The 14,711-nt window shown below is 44.6% G+C and overlaps 2 protein-coding genes across 3 annotated transcripts in view; one reads left to right on the top strand and one right to left on the bottom strand.

The window, feature by feature from the left end:
• Positions 1-14,711, bottom strand: part of spidr (scaffold protein involved in DNA repair) — a 73,592-nt gene that overhangs the window by 47,119 nt on the left and 11,762 nt on the right. The window contains exons 9-20 of one of the 2 annotated variants that reach the window (XM_049748164.2): positions 14,346-14,514; positions 14,041-14,270; positions 9,780-9,935; positions 7,525-7,615; positions 7,108-7,239; positions 6,959-7,018; positions 6,035-6,233; positions 5,237-5,380; positions 4,222-4,318; positions 4,044-4,155; positions 3,572-3,631; positions 2,779-2,911 (exon numbers count right to left, since the gene is read on the bottom strand). In XM_049748164.2, the coding sequence (XP_049604121.1) occupies positions 2,792-2,911; positions 3,572-3,631; positions 4,044-4,155; positions 4,222-4,318; positions 5,237-5,380; positions 6,035-6,233; positions 6,959-7,018; positions 7,108-7,239; positions 7,525-7,615; positions 9,780-9,935; positions 14,041-14,270; positions 14,346-14,514 (1,570 nt within the window). In that variant the 3' untranslated portion in view covers positions 2,779-2,791. Of the gene's footprint in view, positions 1-2,778; positions 2,912-3,571; positions 3,632-4,043; positions 4,156-4,221; positions 4,319-5,236; positions 5,381-6,034; positions 6,234-6,958; positions 7,019-7,107; positions 7,240-7,524; positions 7,616-9,779; positions 9,936-14,040; positions 14,515-14,711 lie in introns of both variants that reach the window. The other variant, XM_049748163.2, reaches the window with a different exon arrangement.
• cebpd (CCAAT enhancer binding protein delta) lies at positions 1,167-2,517 on the top strand. The gene has a single exon (XM_049748190.2). The coding sequence runs from the start codon at positions 1,317-1,319 to the stop codon at positions 2,163-2,165; it is 849 nt and encodes a 282-aa protein (XP_049604147.1). The 5' UTR covers positions 1,167-1,316; the 3' UTR covers positions 2,166-2,517.

Here is a 14,711-nt window from a genome sequence, read left to right on the forward strand (position 1 = left end):
TATGTTACTTGAAGGTTGTGGTAATAAGTGCGTACTTCAGTGTCATTTGGTTTCGTCCACTTGTTTTTCAGTCGAAAGGCATTCAAAATGTATATTAAATTATTTTTGGGCGAAATTGATTATATAAAAACAGGACTACAAAAAAAGAAAAAAAAGAAAACGGGGCTCAACAGCCAATGTTTGGACGCTTGAATAGTTATTTTAACTGGTAATTTGTGCTGTCATTCACCTTGCAAGAGTGCACATTGACCACTGAGTGGCGCAATTTCCATTTTAAAATTGCATAAACACAAAAGTGATGCATGGGTCATGATTGTTACACATCAGCCTTGAAAGTTGTGTTTACTTGACACGACTTCCCGACACACGACACTTTGCACTTCGCGCAGCACAAAGAATCGTTTGACTTAATTAATGAATTGATTCTTTTATTCTTCTACTGGTGTTTTTTTTTTTTACACAAATGTTCACCATTATCCGTAGCAGCGGTTACTACTAATAGACCCCAAGTCATACAATTGTGCATGATTTGGTAAGTTCGAATGCAAAAGCTTTCAAATTTTCTTATGAATTGAACAACTTGGAGGTGCAAATTCCTGTAAAAACACTCAGACAAATCACCGTTTTAAACAAATCATATGATCACAACAAGCACCAATTCCCCCATCGTCATGTGAGGAGTCACTCATATTTTAAAGATGGGTTAAGGTGTACAATACAACGAATCTCTAAGTTTGTGACCAAGTTCAAATAGAGAGGTCGCCAATGGTGATGTATAATAAATCAATAATAATTATGGTTATTTTCAACTATGAATGCATGTCTGTTGAGGGGGTCCAGTGGGGGTCTCGTGAGGGGGTTGTTTTTGGGACCACCAGTGGGAGCAGCTCCCCTCATCACATCCCCCCGCCACCCCCGCGCAGTTAGATGGATAGCAACTGTCCTAGAGCCAGAATTCATTTGGATCCGAAACTTTGCAGCAGTATGTAAACAACCCATTCATGTAGCCATAGTAAAAAAAAAAAATAAAAAAAAAAAATGCGGGCACGCCCCCCCCTTCGAATGGGAAGTTACCGGAGATCATGTGACCACGCTCCCAACTTGACTGGCCCGTTGGAGGGCGGGTGTGCGTGACGTCACCGCGAAACGATACAAAACAGTGCGCCAAAGTTAGCGACGATTCAGAAGCGTCAACTTGACAAGGCGTCAAAAGAGCGTCCTGACAGTCAGCGATCAAAGATCAGGAAGTGAAGCCCGAGCAACAGCAGCAGCAGCAGCACACTCAATCGACCCGCGTGGAAAAGCCAGCAGAGTTCATGTGTGACATATACAGCCTTGACCCACACGGCGTGTCTCCACCATGCAACATGAGTTGGGCGATGGAGCCCGCGAACTTCTACGAGAACGCCAAGCTGGGGGGTATGCAGGCGGGCCCGTGCAAGCCGGCCGTACGGGGGGACGAAGGGGCCACCATGGCGGAGCTCACCGCACCGGCCATGTATGACGACGAGAGCGCCATTGACTTCAGTCAGTACATCGAGTCCATGACGTCCGTGCCCAACTTGGAGCTGTGCAACGACGAGCTCTTCCTCGACCTCTTCAACACGGTCAAGCAGGAGAAGGCGGAGCTGTACGCCGCGCAGGGCGCAATGCTACCCGGCTGCGCTGTCCCATACGCAGCGGAGCGGAGATCGGACTCGGTGATGCTGAACAAGCGTCCGTTCGGGATCCCCATCAAACAGGAGTCCGATTGGAGCGACAGCGACATGTCGTCGTCGCTGCCGTGCCAGATCGAAACCTGCGCCCAGACCTCGGTCAGCCTCCATACGGGGCAGCCGACGCCGCCCACCACGCCGGAGCCCGTCTCGGCTAAGGGCTCACCGCGCAAGTCCGGCCGGGAGAAGACGAAGAAGGCGGTGGACAGGTTCAGCATGGAGTACCGACAGCGGCGAGAGAGGAATAACATCGCCGTGCGAAAAAGTAGAGACAAGGCCAAGATGCGCAACATGGAGATGCAGCAGAAGCTGATCGAACTGAGCTCCGAGAACGACAGACTGCACAAAACCATCGAGCAGCTCACCCGGGAGCTCGGCGGACTCCGAGAGTTCTTCAAGCAGATGCCAGGCACCTCCTTTGCGGGGAGCATCAGCGCAGAGGCTCGGTGACCAAGTGACGCCTCCATGCGTCTGCCCCCAGTCCGCCGTTTTTCGAACGAACTGATTTTTTGAAGACATACCTCAGAGACAATTTGTTGTTTACCATCTGTACCAGATGTATTTTAAGCTTACCATAATGGCACTGGAAACTATATGACGTTGCTGCCATAATTTTTGTGGGATTTATTTTTCTCTCTTTATATTCTTAAATTATTTTACCACTGCATTTACATACATACCTGCCATGGTACATGTTTTATAATTCCAAATTTTGTATAAGAGCCAGAGCATGATCTTTTTTCTATAGTTTGTATGAACCGTTTTGTCTGGATGCTATAATAAAAAAACTGTTGTAAAGGTACACACTAGTCTGTGGAGTCATCAGTAAGAGAACTTTATTTTTCTTCATTTAAACAAACGCGGGACAAGTGAAATGGCTTGCAACACGTGGGCGGTTTTGACAGGAGGCATGCCATTGGTCCATGCTGGGTCTGTCAACTGCCACTCCACACCACCACCACAACGTCTTCCTGCTGCAGAGTGCTCGCCTCGTGCAGTCACCAAGAGGCCGTCAAAAGAGGGGAGGGGGGGGGGGGGGGGGTTATACACACACGCGCACAAAAAAAAAAAGGACCTCAAAGACAGATTTCTTCCAGGCTGATCCATAGTGAAGGTCTCCTGGAGACCAGGCGGACGTAAAGAGTGAGGGGGCCCACTTCTTTCCCCAGCACACTAGACACCTCAAACTCTGGAAACTGTAAGCACAAGCGCACAGGGAAAATGTTGAGAATGACATTGTAATTATTTCACTGCGTCGATAGTGTCCATCTAACAAACTTGCCTTGTCCTAATGAGTCACAAGTGGCTCTCATTTCTCATCAGAAAAAAATAAGGTCAAAGTGGATGATTGTACACAAAGTCTCAGGCGGTTGGTCATCATCAAGATAACTTTTGCGCTTTGCCGTGCATTGTTTGATCCGCACGGCTACGCTAACTCGTCATCGTCATAAATATTGACGTGTGCGTACAAGTACTGTACATTGTGTACTATCATCATCGTCATTAAACTGACACGTGCATCTGCGTGTTTACGCTACTGTATATTTAAGGGTACAGTGATACTTGAAGATGGTTCTTAGATTAATCATAATAAAAATACTCATTGTGTCACACTACATGACAATCCAGCCAAAAGATATTCTATCAATTGCATCGCTACCGCAAAAGTAGTTAAAATTTGTTCCATATCTACCACCAATAGACAATAACAACTCAGGGATTGGGCCAATTTTATCACCAGACGTGACAAAAGATCAATGTGGCGCAATCAGAGCGCCCGCCTCTTATGTAATGAAGAGTGCATACTGTTGTTTATATAAAAAAAAAAAAAAAAAAAAAAAAAAAAAAACACCTACTGCCGTTGTGTGATCCAGCCCGGCCGTGTCAAGAAGGTACATGATCGTATTTTCCTGCAGCTGTGTGGTGGTGAGGGGAAGAAAAGAACATAAGTGTTGACATTAATACTGCTAATAATCCTCTTAAGACTGTAAATTAAAACTAATGACTTACCGCTAATGCACACCAGATGCCGAGTGACACATTGACCCCACATTGAACAACATATAGTGCGTATCAGCAGAGGGAAAGCTGATGCTTTTATCGTTTTTACAAGACTGATTACAAAGTTACACAACAACAAGATATAGGAATGCTTCAAACAGGTTTGCATTGTTTTCGACAGAATCCAAATATTGCATCGTATCAAATGAGAGTAAAATTAGCTACGACCACCAAATGGCAAAAAAAAAAAAAAAAGGTGGTTTTGGCACAATTTATATATACCCCAATTTGTGCCATTTGCAGAAATACCAAATCAAGCACACTCACCTTAACTTTTATGGTGCAATTTTGTAGAGAAGCGGATCTTAGGAAGACCGACATTTGCACTTTGGTAATTGGCTCGACCACCGTTGACTTGCATGAGACGCAGTGGACGCTCCTGTGACGAAAACACGGGAGTCAACGACAACGGGCGCGGCGCCGCTCTCTTGTCTTACAAATTTACCTTGGTGGAGGTATTGTCAGTTCTAAATCGTGGCTTCCGCAGAGGTTGCACACGGGCCAGGAGTAAGACGCGCTTTCATCCACAGCGACAATTACACCTGGCAAGATAAAATGCAAATGTTAGTTCGACTTGAAATTCTCATTTTTCTGACAAACCAATCATCTTTTTTAAGAGTTTTAGCATGGAAGGGGGGAAAAAAAAACTTTTGCAAGCAATGGTGGTTTAAATCTGCCCTTTCAAACCCTTTGGGATTTGCCCAAATAAGCCACAAATGGAACCCTCGATAAATTGGTGACACTAATTTTGATATCAACAGCTTTCTAATGTGGCATCAAACTTTTCCGATCGTTCAGAGGATTTAAAAAAAAAAAAAAAAAATGGAGCTGGCAATGAGACAAAGCAGAACCACATCTGACTCCTAACACCAAAAAAAAAAATCCAGCACAAGTATGCTGCCTTAAATAAGAAATTGATAAGTTCTAGCACATTCTGGGCCCGGGCTCTTACTCCACTCATCATTTCCACCAGATACGATTCACACTTGAGCGCAAAAGATAATGTTGTATTTATTTTCTCGGCCACCTGAGCAAACATGTGCGGACGGCTGAATCGAGAGGGGTCGCGGGTGTGCACTTTGCCCCTCCACTGTGACACGCACAAGTCGACAGATGCAGATTATTATCTGATTTAAGATGTTGCTTTTTTTTTTTTTCTTTTTTCTTTTATAAGCCACATTTGCACAGTTGGAAGGAATCAAAGAAAGCAAACACTTTTTCACCGACGGCTTGGCCGTCACGCCGCTGGGGCAAATTAAACGTGTTAGTTTTTAGCAAACATTTGATAGTTGTTGAAAAGTGCAAGCAACTCAAAGTGTGAGTTGGCCTTCAAGAGCACTGAAAAATGAACATTTGAAACCTTTTGACGGACTCAAACTCAAAGACCTTGACTGACCGGAATTTTTTTTTTTTTCCCCCCGAGAGGAGTGTGTTGAAGGCGCAGGGTGGGTGTGACTGACCTGAAAGAGTGCACAGCGAGTTGGGCGTGACCCCCTCATCGAGCGGATCCAGTCTCGCAGGTTGGGCCTGGGGCTCCCGCATCAAGCCAGAGGTGACCGAGTCCATGACTTCGATGATGGAATGTTTCACGCACAACAAGACACCTGGATGCACCAAATAATAATAAAACACATGTTATATTAACGATCTCAGTTGAGGGATTTTTCAATTGAAAACCACGTATCCCATTTGTGCTCAGTCGCTAACCAAAACAGCAGCACATACCAAAGCGGATAAACAAATGTTGTCTAATTTAAGATAAAGTCAGCACAAGTTGTAAACGAGACGAGCTTAGTTTATGTTTTCAGAAGCAACAATGTTTTTTTTCTTTCATATCTCTTTAAATGCCAGTTTCACTTGACATACTGTTTATTATTTGAATGAGGGATCATTCGGGAAAAACAGCACAGATAGAACATCCGCAGATTTTATGAGGAAAACCCAATAATGAACTAGGGATCACATTGTAGTGATGAAACGCTAAATAAATTAATAAATGACTACCAACCCTATATGAAGGTTGATCCAGTGTAGCCAATGATGGTCAGTGGAATCTCGCACTCAAAATATCTTTGCATATTTCACAGACACACGGTTTAATATTTAGCATATGTAAGTTTCCCTTCTACCACCTTGTAGTCAACGTGTAACATGTCAATGAAAAATCTGTTACTTGAAATGCACAGAGGAAAAAAAAAATAATAATTAAAAGAACACATCAGGTGTAACAGTGAAAACGGAGGTAGGTAAATCGCTACCATGTTTCTTGATGGCGTCTGTGAAGGACAAGCGGCACCCGGCTGGGTCGCTCAGCGCTTTTAGGACACAGGAAGTGAGTGCACAGGAAGTATTCACATGCAGTGCCACTGTTCGCCTGCAGGGCCTGTCGGGCGAGCTGTCCTGCAAGCTCTGGTCTGTCAGCACCAGCCAAACCTCACCTTGACCTACATCGCGAGTCTAAGGGCAGAAGGAGACGCAAATGATCATGGCTCGTCTCAGCTTTTCCGTTTGGGATGATTCACTCACCCCGTTGAGACACAGAGCGGCACTTTTACCGACGCGGGCTCGTTCACACATCTAATCGGCGCGTCAAAGTCCACCTGGAGCTTGCTATCTCATCGTGGTCAAAGTTTAAAGGTTTGGCCAATCAATAGCAAAGAACGGCCCAGCCTCGCGCGCATTATCACACGCAGCGATACGAGCGTTCTTCTCGACGTCAGAGGCCAATCTTATCAGTTTGGAGGTCAAAGAAGCTCAAAAAAGGTGGTTTGAGCCGCTTTGAGCAAACTTTTGGTTTTAAATGGCCAAGTGTGAACTGAGCAGAAATAAAGAGAATCCTCAAAATGAGATGAGATGCAAAAAAAGATTCACAATTAAAGAGGAAATCACATCAAACATTGTCCATACAATAATAATATGTGGCCCCACTAGTTTAATTACGGTATTTTGATTCATACTCTGTTTATAGAATATGAATTAAGCAGAAAAATCTAGCTGTTTTTATTCACCCGAGGGGGCGGCCATATTGTTTCGTACTGCCATTTTTAGTCGACACCAAGGGGCAAAATGGCCGCCCCCTGAGATGGGGGCAAAAATTGGTGAGTTTTCAGGATTGTTGAAAAAGACAATTGATGATTAAGAACAACAATATTCCAAGTGAAAAATAGATTTAAAATAAATACCTGTATTCTCTTGTAAATTACAGTGGCAATAAAAGTGCAGCAATATGTTTTGTGGTCATCCTGCAAGTGAGAAAAAGAAGAAGTTTGAGGTTTGGGGCAATTGCGCAATTTCATTTGACACCTTACTGCCTGCACAATAAGCGCCTCACTTGCAGTATATCTCGCAGGGTTTGCCTTGCGGGCGGAAGGTGAAAAGGGGACATGCCGCCAGGACCTTCTTCCGTGGTTTCTATGGAGCTCTCTTGACCTGACAGGATGTAGCAGAAGCTGGGAGGACGGCTCTAGAAGGAAAATGCGACAATTATGACGAGCTTGAACGTTTTTGTGAAGTCTCTGCTGGTTGCCAGGCAACCAATCAGCAATCCAATCAAATCAACAACAATATTTTTTTAGCAATATTTGTTAATGCACCACAGTCATTTTCATAATGTTGTCAAAATATCCCAAGATTTTTTTTGGGCCTCGCTGAAATTAGCCTGTTTTGAGAGGGCAGTTTGGTCTTTGCACACTTGTACTGATTTGTGTAGGTGTACGTACTAATGTGTCCAGCCAAAGTTGGAACTTACACTGGGCATGCTTGGCACGTTCCCATGGCACTCGAGGGGGAGTTTCGGTGGGGGCCACAGACTGTCGATCAGGCTGAAAAGACTGGAGTCCCTGAGAGTGAGACAGGATGTAGAGTAAGGAGTGAGAGGAGGGTGGGGCAGGTGGTGGGGTGGATTTGTTGCTGAATAAAGGACTTTAGTGGAACTTTGGCAAGCAGTTTCACTTCCACTGCAGCAAAAAGGGAGGCTGAGCATTCTCAACTGCTCATCGATGCTTTCTGCTGACTATTCTCGATGCAGGTCACATTCACGTACAAAAACATGGTATGCCATACCTGCACACAGTTGCCACAAACGACCAAATTTTTTTTAAGGGTCAACAAAAGCTAATACTCCCACCGAGGTCAAAGGCTAAATTGAATTGCATTGTAATGAGTTTAATATTATAGAAATTTGACCTTAATTACAGCGGTGCGCAAAAAAAAAAAAAAAAAGAGTTGTGGGCCCCCCAAAAACAATTTAGAAAATGACATATGATGTATTTGTACTGCTTGATTAGTTTTAATCTCCCCCATTGACAGACGACACACGCTCGGACATGCTGTCAAAACGAAACTAGGAGTGGAAAGGGGAAAAAAAAAGTGTCATCATGAGTTGATGGTACTCTGTCAATGCTGCTCATTCATGTACGTGCTGTGCCGTCTTATCAGTGACTTAGTCAGCCTTGTAATCACAAGTGGCCTTTGTATGGAACCAGTTCTGCAGCCCATTCGAGTCCAGTGAGACTGCTTGAGGATGAGTAACAACGTACGCAGCCATACTTGTCAGCTTCAGGTAATTTTGAGATTTGCATATTAAGAAGTGTCTTCGCTACATTGACTTTTATCACGCTGCAAAGGTAGCTTGCTGTGAATGGGAGCGACCTTCTTTTATTATTTTTTTTTAACATTTTTTTTATTTACGTGACACACGTCAAACAGCTCTTGACTGATGTTTGTAGTGGAAAAAATGTAGCCCCCCCCACCGCCCCCCTTGATGGCAACATGAGTAAGTTGCATTGCTAGCGGCGGTGCCAAGGAAGCCTCGTGCCTGACATTTACGAGCTTGACATTTGAACAAAATAGGTGGCTTCAATTTTGTTTTGGTTGATTTATTTTTTATTTTTTTTATTTACCAGGAGATTGATGTGAAACACTGAGAGTTATTAAACAATATAATTTTCTGAAGACCAATTTGTGACGAATTTTTTAACTTTTTTAAAAACAAATCAAACTGCCTGAATGGTTAATTGTGAGTTTGAATAAACAGCATTTTTTTTTCTACAAATTATTTACAGACACAAATTTTTGTATTTGCATTACTCACATTTTTTTCCCTCCATCCCTCAAAGCGGTACTATTTTAGTCAGTCTACATGTTAATAGTTAAACAAACACGCCGTTTATTTTGGCCTTTGGAAAATTGCCGATTCTATAGGTACAAGGATTCCATCAGAGTCTTCAAAGTAGGCGTGCTTTAGGAATGTGGGCGGATGCCAGACTGAGTAAAGCATGTGAAGAACATGCACATTTTACACAGGAGGATCGGAAGTGAATTCCAAACTACGAGGCGGACATGTTAACCACTAGTTCACCCTGCTGGGTGACTTTGGAGCAGATAATGGTTTTCAATTCCAAATCACATTGGACCTTGGAAGTTTCACTTTATTTTTCTGTACATTCAAGTAGCAAGCATGTTATTTATTTAAGATATTTAAAGAACTGAATCAAAAAAGTCGAAAGCCACATTTAGCGTCGGCCACCGCCACTTTTTTTTTTTTTTGGCCCACGCACTCATCTATCACTGACCACCTCGAGGAACATTATCATATATCTCCCCGCCCCGCCATGAAATGCTCTCGTGGCAGTTCTCCTAACTGAAGCTAATCTGGGATTCTGAGCGTGGTGGCTCACGAGGGACTGGCGAGGAACAGCCTCGGTATCATCTTCCGTGTCAACAAAGGAGCACCACTAACGGGGCAACGAGTTTCATGAGAGCTGCGGGACTGACAGTGAATGGGATGTTCAGCATCTCACATAGTTTGGTGAAGTCGTGCGCGTGACAAATTGGGCGCATCTCCTGGCCGCTTTACGAGCCTCGCCTATCCGAGTCATTTCATCTTCTCCCAGAGAGATACCCGACTGAGATAAGATAAGACGTCAAATAGCGCCATTAAAAACCCAACGAGGCGGCTGTTAAGTAGATCCTCATCTATCATTCACAAAGCAGGGTCCTCACCTGTCTCGGGTGACGCACTGCACGACCTTGATGCCTCGGAGGGCGCAGGTCCGACCACGCCACGCCTGGTAGTATCGGTGCAGGTCATCCAGGGCCAGTCGGTGCAATTGCACCACGCTGAATATCCCAAAGCTGTCCTGGACCAGCACGCAAAGCCTGCGAAGCACAAGCATCTCATATGTCACGCTGTGAATTTAATATCATAAAAAGATACTAATTATTCCCGTCAAATGACAACTTTTTCATTTAATGTAGGAGTCGGTGTCACAAAAATGCAGTTTTTCTGCCCAACATTCCACTGTAAGGTTCTTCCTTTTCAATGTTGTCAACGTAAAGTTTGAGCATGTGGAGATGGTCAAAAAGCACTTGTATGATATAGGCCACAGGTGTCAAACTAAAGGCCCGGGGGGCCAGATATGGCCCGCCACATCATTTCACGTGGCCCGCGAAGACAAATTATGCATCAAATTCACCTTTAATAATATCATTTTTTTTTTTTTTTAATATTTGACCAGTTTTTACTCGTCTGATTTGAAAAGGAGTTATTTGTCAGTTTGTTTTATAGCTTTTACTGTATATAATATGAGGTGCTCATACATTTATTTGGGTTGACAAGTCAGAATGGCCCTCCGAAAGAAGCTATGACTACAATGCGGCCCGCGAAATTTTTTTTGGAAACCCCTGATATAGCCAGTCTTCACACAGAGCTAAATCAGATTGCATTCCTAGAATCGCACACCACCACCACCAAAAAAAAAAAAAAAATGAAGTTAGCAGTAATATTATTGCAATGCAAGTGGCATCTCGAGTGTTTGTGCTGCTGGTGGCTGGTTTGACAGGCTGCTGCTGCTGACAGAAGAACCTTTGGCCTAAAAACACACAAGGCTAAGTGCTGCGTATTCACGGGCTGGCACGGCGACAGGCCCTTGGTTTCTATCTGGGGCAGTCAAGTCCAGACACGGGGCCTGCCGCACCAGCTCGCAGGAGTAAACAGTGGAGGTTAAATCCCCCGCTGAGACAAGCGAGGGAAACAGGAGTGGGCGGGGGAAGAACTCTGGGAAAAAACGAAGGGGAGGGAGGCAGGGGGGGAACCGACCGACCGTCAGAGCGCCCGTCATGTATGTGCATGCTTGCGGAAAAATTCCAAGCACTGGGAAAGTTTGGAGATGGTTTTCAACCACCTGATTGGGACTATAAACGTGCGCATTGGTAAATATGAGGTGGGGCCGTGTGTTTGTTGATCTAGAAAAAGATGTCCAAACAAAATTCTCCGCATGACTTTTTAGACTTCTAACCAAGGTTATTCCCAATTGTTTGCATTCATGCAACACCTAAATTCATCTTTGAGAAAACAACATATGGATAAGACTTGAGGCTCAGCACGGAGTTGAACAGACCCCACCCAGTCTGGGACTCATTTTCAAAAATGTGTCACCAACAAAACACGGTTCACACCACAAGAGCCAAGCGCCGAGATCATTTCTGGTCATTGCGATACATAAAACGACTCATGTTTTACCCATCATACGCTGATAAATGTTTAAAGTAGTGTTGAGGGAATGTTTGTTGTGGTCAGAGACGCAGAACACTTTGTTCCTCATAAAAGAATTTATGTTTCAAGGGGACATATTCCGGAAAATTGATTTGAAGCGCTTGGATACAAATAGTTGATACTCGACAGTGGGAGTCAATCCGTCGTTATCTTCCTTTTTTGTTTTCAATAGTGGGGTTAATTCAAACTAGGTTTGGGATTGAGCCTGTGTTGGCTTTATTTAAAGGTATCAGGTACTCATGAAGGATGCCGACAAGAGCCGCCGAAATTTAAGGCCTCGAAATAAGTCCTCCTTGGCAGTAGATGGCGCTCTACTGCAATAACTCAATCAGCCATTAGCCCAAAAGTAATTGTACAATTTCAATAGCATACAAATGAATACAATTCAAGTGAACTTCAAACATTGTCATCGTTAATCCTATTTTGGTAACAGGTTGAAAAGTCATGTTCTTTTTTTTTTTTTTATAAATAATTCTCAACTGAAATGTTTCCAAAATTGAGAGCCAAATGCGGTCCAAACAAATATTCTATTTCGCTCTTGCTGCAGCTTGTCTCAACTTGAGCCTACGAAAAGGAAAAGTGAAATATCTGATCCAAGACTTGGCAGATAACAAATAGGCCGGTTGTACCAGCTCGACACCCACACACCCACACACGAGAAGCCTCAGCCCCAAACTTCCTTCTGGCGAGACCCTTCACCCCTTTCCCTCAGAGGCTGTTTTGAGGAATTTGTTATTGTGAGCAAGCGCAGAATTCTTAGCAGCGCAACGTTTCTTCCAGGAAATAAGATCCACTTACTCGGGGTGCGCGCTCTAGTACAGAGGCACAGCAAGCACAAGCACATTACTTGGCAACGCGCTAAGTAAGTGACCCACGCATTGAGAATACAGCGGAGAGGCCTCATTGGAGCTTGAGTGTGTGTGGGGGGCAGGCGGGATTCCTTTCTACGTGTTGTCCACCAATGGGTGCAAGGAGGTTGATAAACACGGCTGAAACAGGATCCTCGCAGCACATTGTGTTCCTTTGCGGCCGCAGAAAATAAAGACTCTTCTCACTTCCTGCAAACAGTTAATCTTCTTGTTTATTCGACTCCAAAATTTACAGGAACTTGACATCTTCTCTCGGCGTAAATATCGCCCTCATCTTCCTTCTCCTGGGTGTGTTCGACACATAAAGTATCAAAAACACCGTGAGCGCAGAAAGAAGTGAGTCATTGAGGCTGGGGACCTGACAAGAGAGGCACAAAGTGTCCTCGTGGTCACCCAGAGCAGGACCACCAGGATGCTAGTTAGAGCAACCTTTTTTTTTCTTTTCTCTCTCTTCACCGACATCCTGGAAAAGTACTAGGAGGAACACAATGAGCCACGAGATTTTATTGATACACGTCGAAATTTGGTGACATGCCCAATATATGCCCCCCCCCCCCCCCCCCCCCCCCCCCCGAATAGGATGGGCAGATAGTTCACATTTTATTCAAATATGGTGATCGGCTGTTGTGTCATAAAACATTTCAACAAGGGAAGACATGTGGGTCAAAATGGTCATTTGCAACAATAAGTAGGCTGAGAAATATCCTGAAGTCATTATTATTATCAGTGTGCCCCACCTCCATCCCGTAACTTCTAACTCAACCTGTTGACTCTGGTTAACAAGAGGCATGATAAAAAAAAGGGAGGGAGTGTTTCCGGCCAAGTTGTTTTGTTTACCAGCCACAGAGGAAGCATGGCAGGCGCGAGTGTCGTATTACAACTGGCTGTATGCGTGTCAGCTGACCTGCCGTCATTGCACGGCAGCGCTCTCGCAACCAGTACCCGATCTGTTTGGACCAAACCCAATGCCTTGACTTTATTACTCAGCACAAGACAAAAACAACCCGCCAAGGGAGGGCCAGGCAACTAAAGGTCACAGTGGATTGCTTGACTTTAAAAAAAAAAAAAAGCTCATTCACTAATTCATTAACTACAACAAAGCTGTGGTGTGGCATTTCAAAGTCGCGGGAGGATTTCAACGGTCTCCAATGCAGGACTTTGGCCAAGTTCGACTTCCTGTTTCAACGATGAAATTTGACGGACTGCACAGTTTTGTATTGAACCACAAACAACGTAGTGTGACTGTCAAAAGAAGAAGCGGATTGACCCACGGAATTTGTTGACATGTTTGTTTTACTCTGTATTCTATTTGATAAAGTATTGTTACCTTTATTGTACGGCGTGTCTAGTTTTTCTATTGTCCATTGTAAAATGGACGTTTTGAGGCGACCAAAGCTGCCATTACCTTTCTCACACCGGCACGTATTTGTTTTTTGAAGAAAATTAAATTAACGGTTACAAACCTGTTCCAGCTAGCAAGTGGGCAACGGTTCAAATCTGGCGTGCTGGTGCTTGAGATTCCAAAAGATCACACAGGCTTTATTTTCTCTCTTTTTTTTTTTTGGTTGAGAATTTGGCGCGCCTCACTGGCAGTGCGGCTGGATTCAATAAGACGTGTTTGTGTCCTTTTGTCAAGCAACGGCATATGGCGACAGCGTGCGTGCTTTGTTCGGCCTTCTGGGATGCGAACAATAGCCTGACCACTGAGACACATTGTGCCACCAAGGAGTCCTTCCACATTGTGGTCCCGAAAGCATCCCAAAACACATAAAATGTTTAATCGCTTCCAGATTTTGCAGGCCCAAAAAAACGAAAGGCCTGGATTGGAGGGGGGTAGTACCTGCGTTTGCCTTGCTCTGGAGGAGGAGGAGGAGCGGAGGAGTTGCGTCTGATCCTAGCGATGGACACAGCAGGCGCAGGGATGGAGTAGACCCTCTGGACCAGCACCACCACATCCTGGCTCAAAGAACCAGCCTGGTCCAGGGCTTCAACAGCTTCCAGGAGAGAATGGCACCGCCTTGCCGGGACAGCCGAGCTCTTCCTGCTGGGACCGTCAGAGGTGGTAGCTGCCTGAGAGGAATTAAGATATAGAAATTTAGATTGCAATGTTGGACGCACAAGTTCAGAATTGATGTCCTCCACGACCTTGGACAGCGTAGCAAACGTTTCACACAGAGGGTACGGTGCGAGCCGTTTGGCCGCAAACCACCCTGTCGGTGGCGCTCGGGCAGCGTTGGAAGCAGGGTGGACTTTCTGGCTGAAGCACACGTTGAGAATAACGTCACAGCCTAAGCGTTCTACAAAGAGACTTTCCCTGCAAAGAGACCAAAAGTGGTGCATCAGTTGCCGTACACCTGCGTCGAGATGCGAAACAAGCAACAGGTTTAAAAAAAAAAAACAGTTATAGGAGGGAGTTTTTATGTCAAACTGATATATGAGATCTACAAGGAAAGTTACAATGCGGAACAGATGCGTGCTTCTCGCCAAAACGTTTTACACCGTTGCAAGGCC

The sequence above is a fragment of the Syngnathus scovelli genome, chromosome 17 (assembly GCF_024217435.2).
Source record: "Syngnathus scovelli strain Florida chromosome 17, RoL_Ssco_1.2, whole genome shotgun sequence".
Taxonomy (NCBI): Eukaryota; Metazoa; Chordata; class Actinopteri; order Syngnathiformes; family Syngnathidae; genus Syngnathus; species Syngnathus scovelli.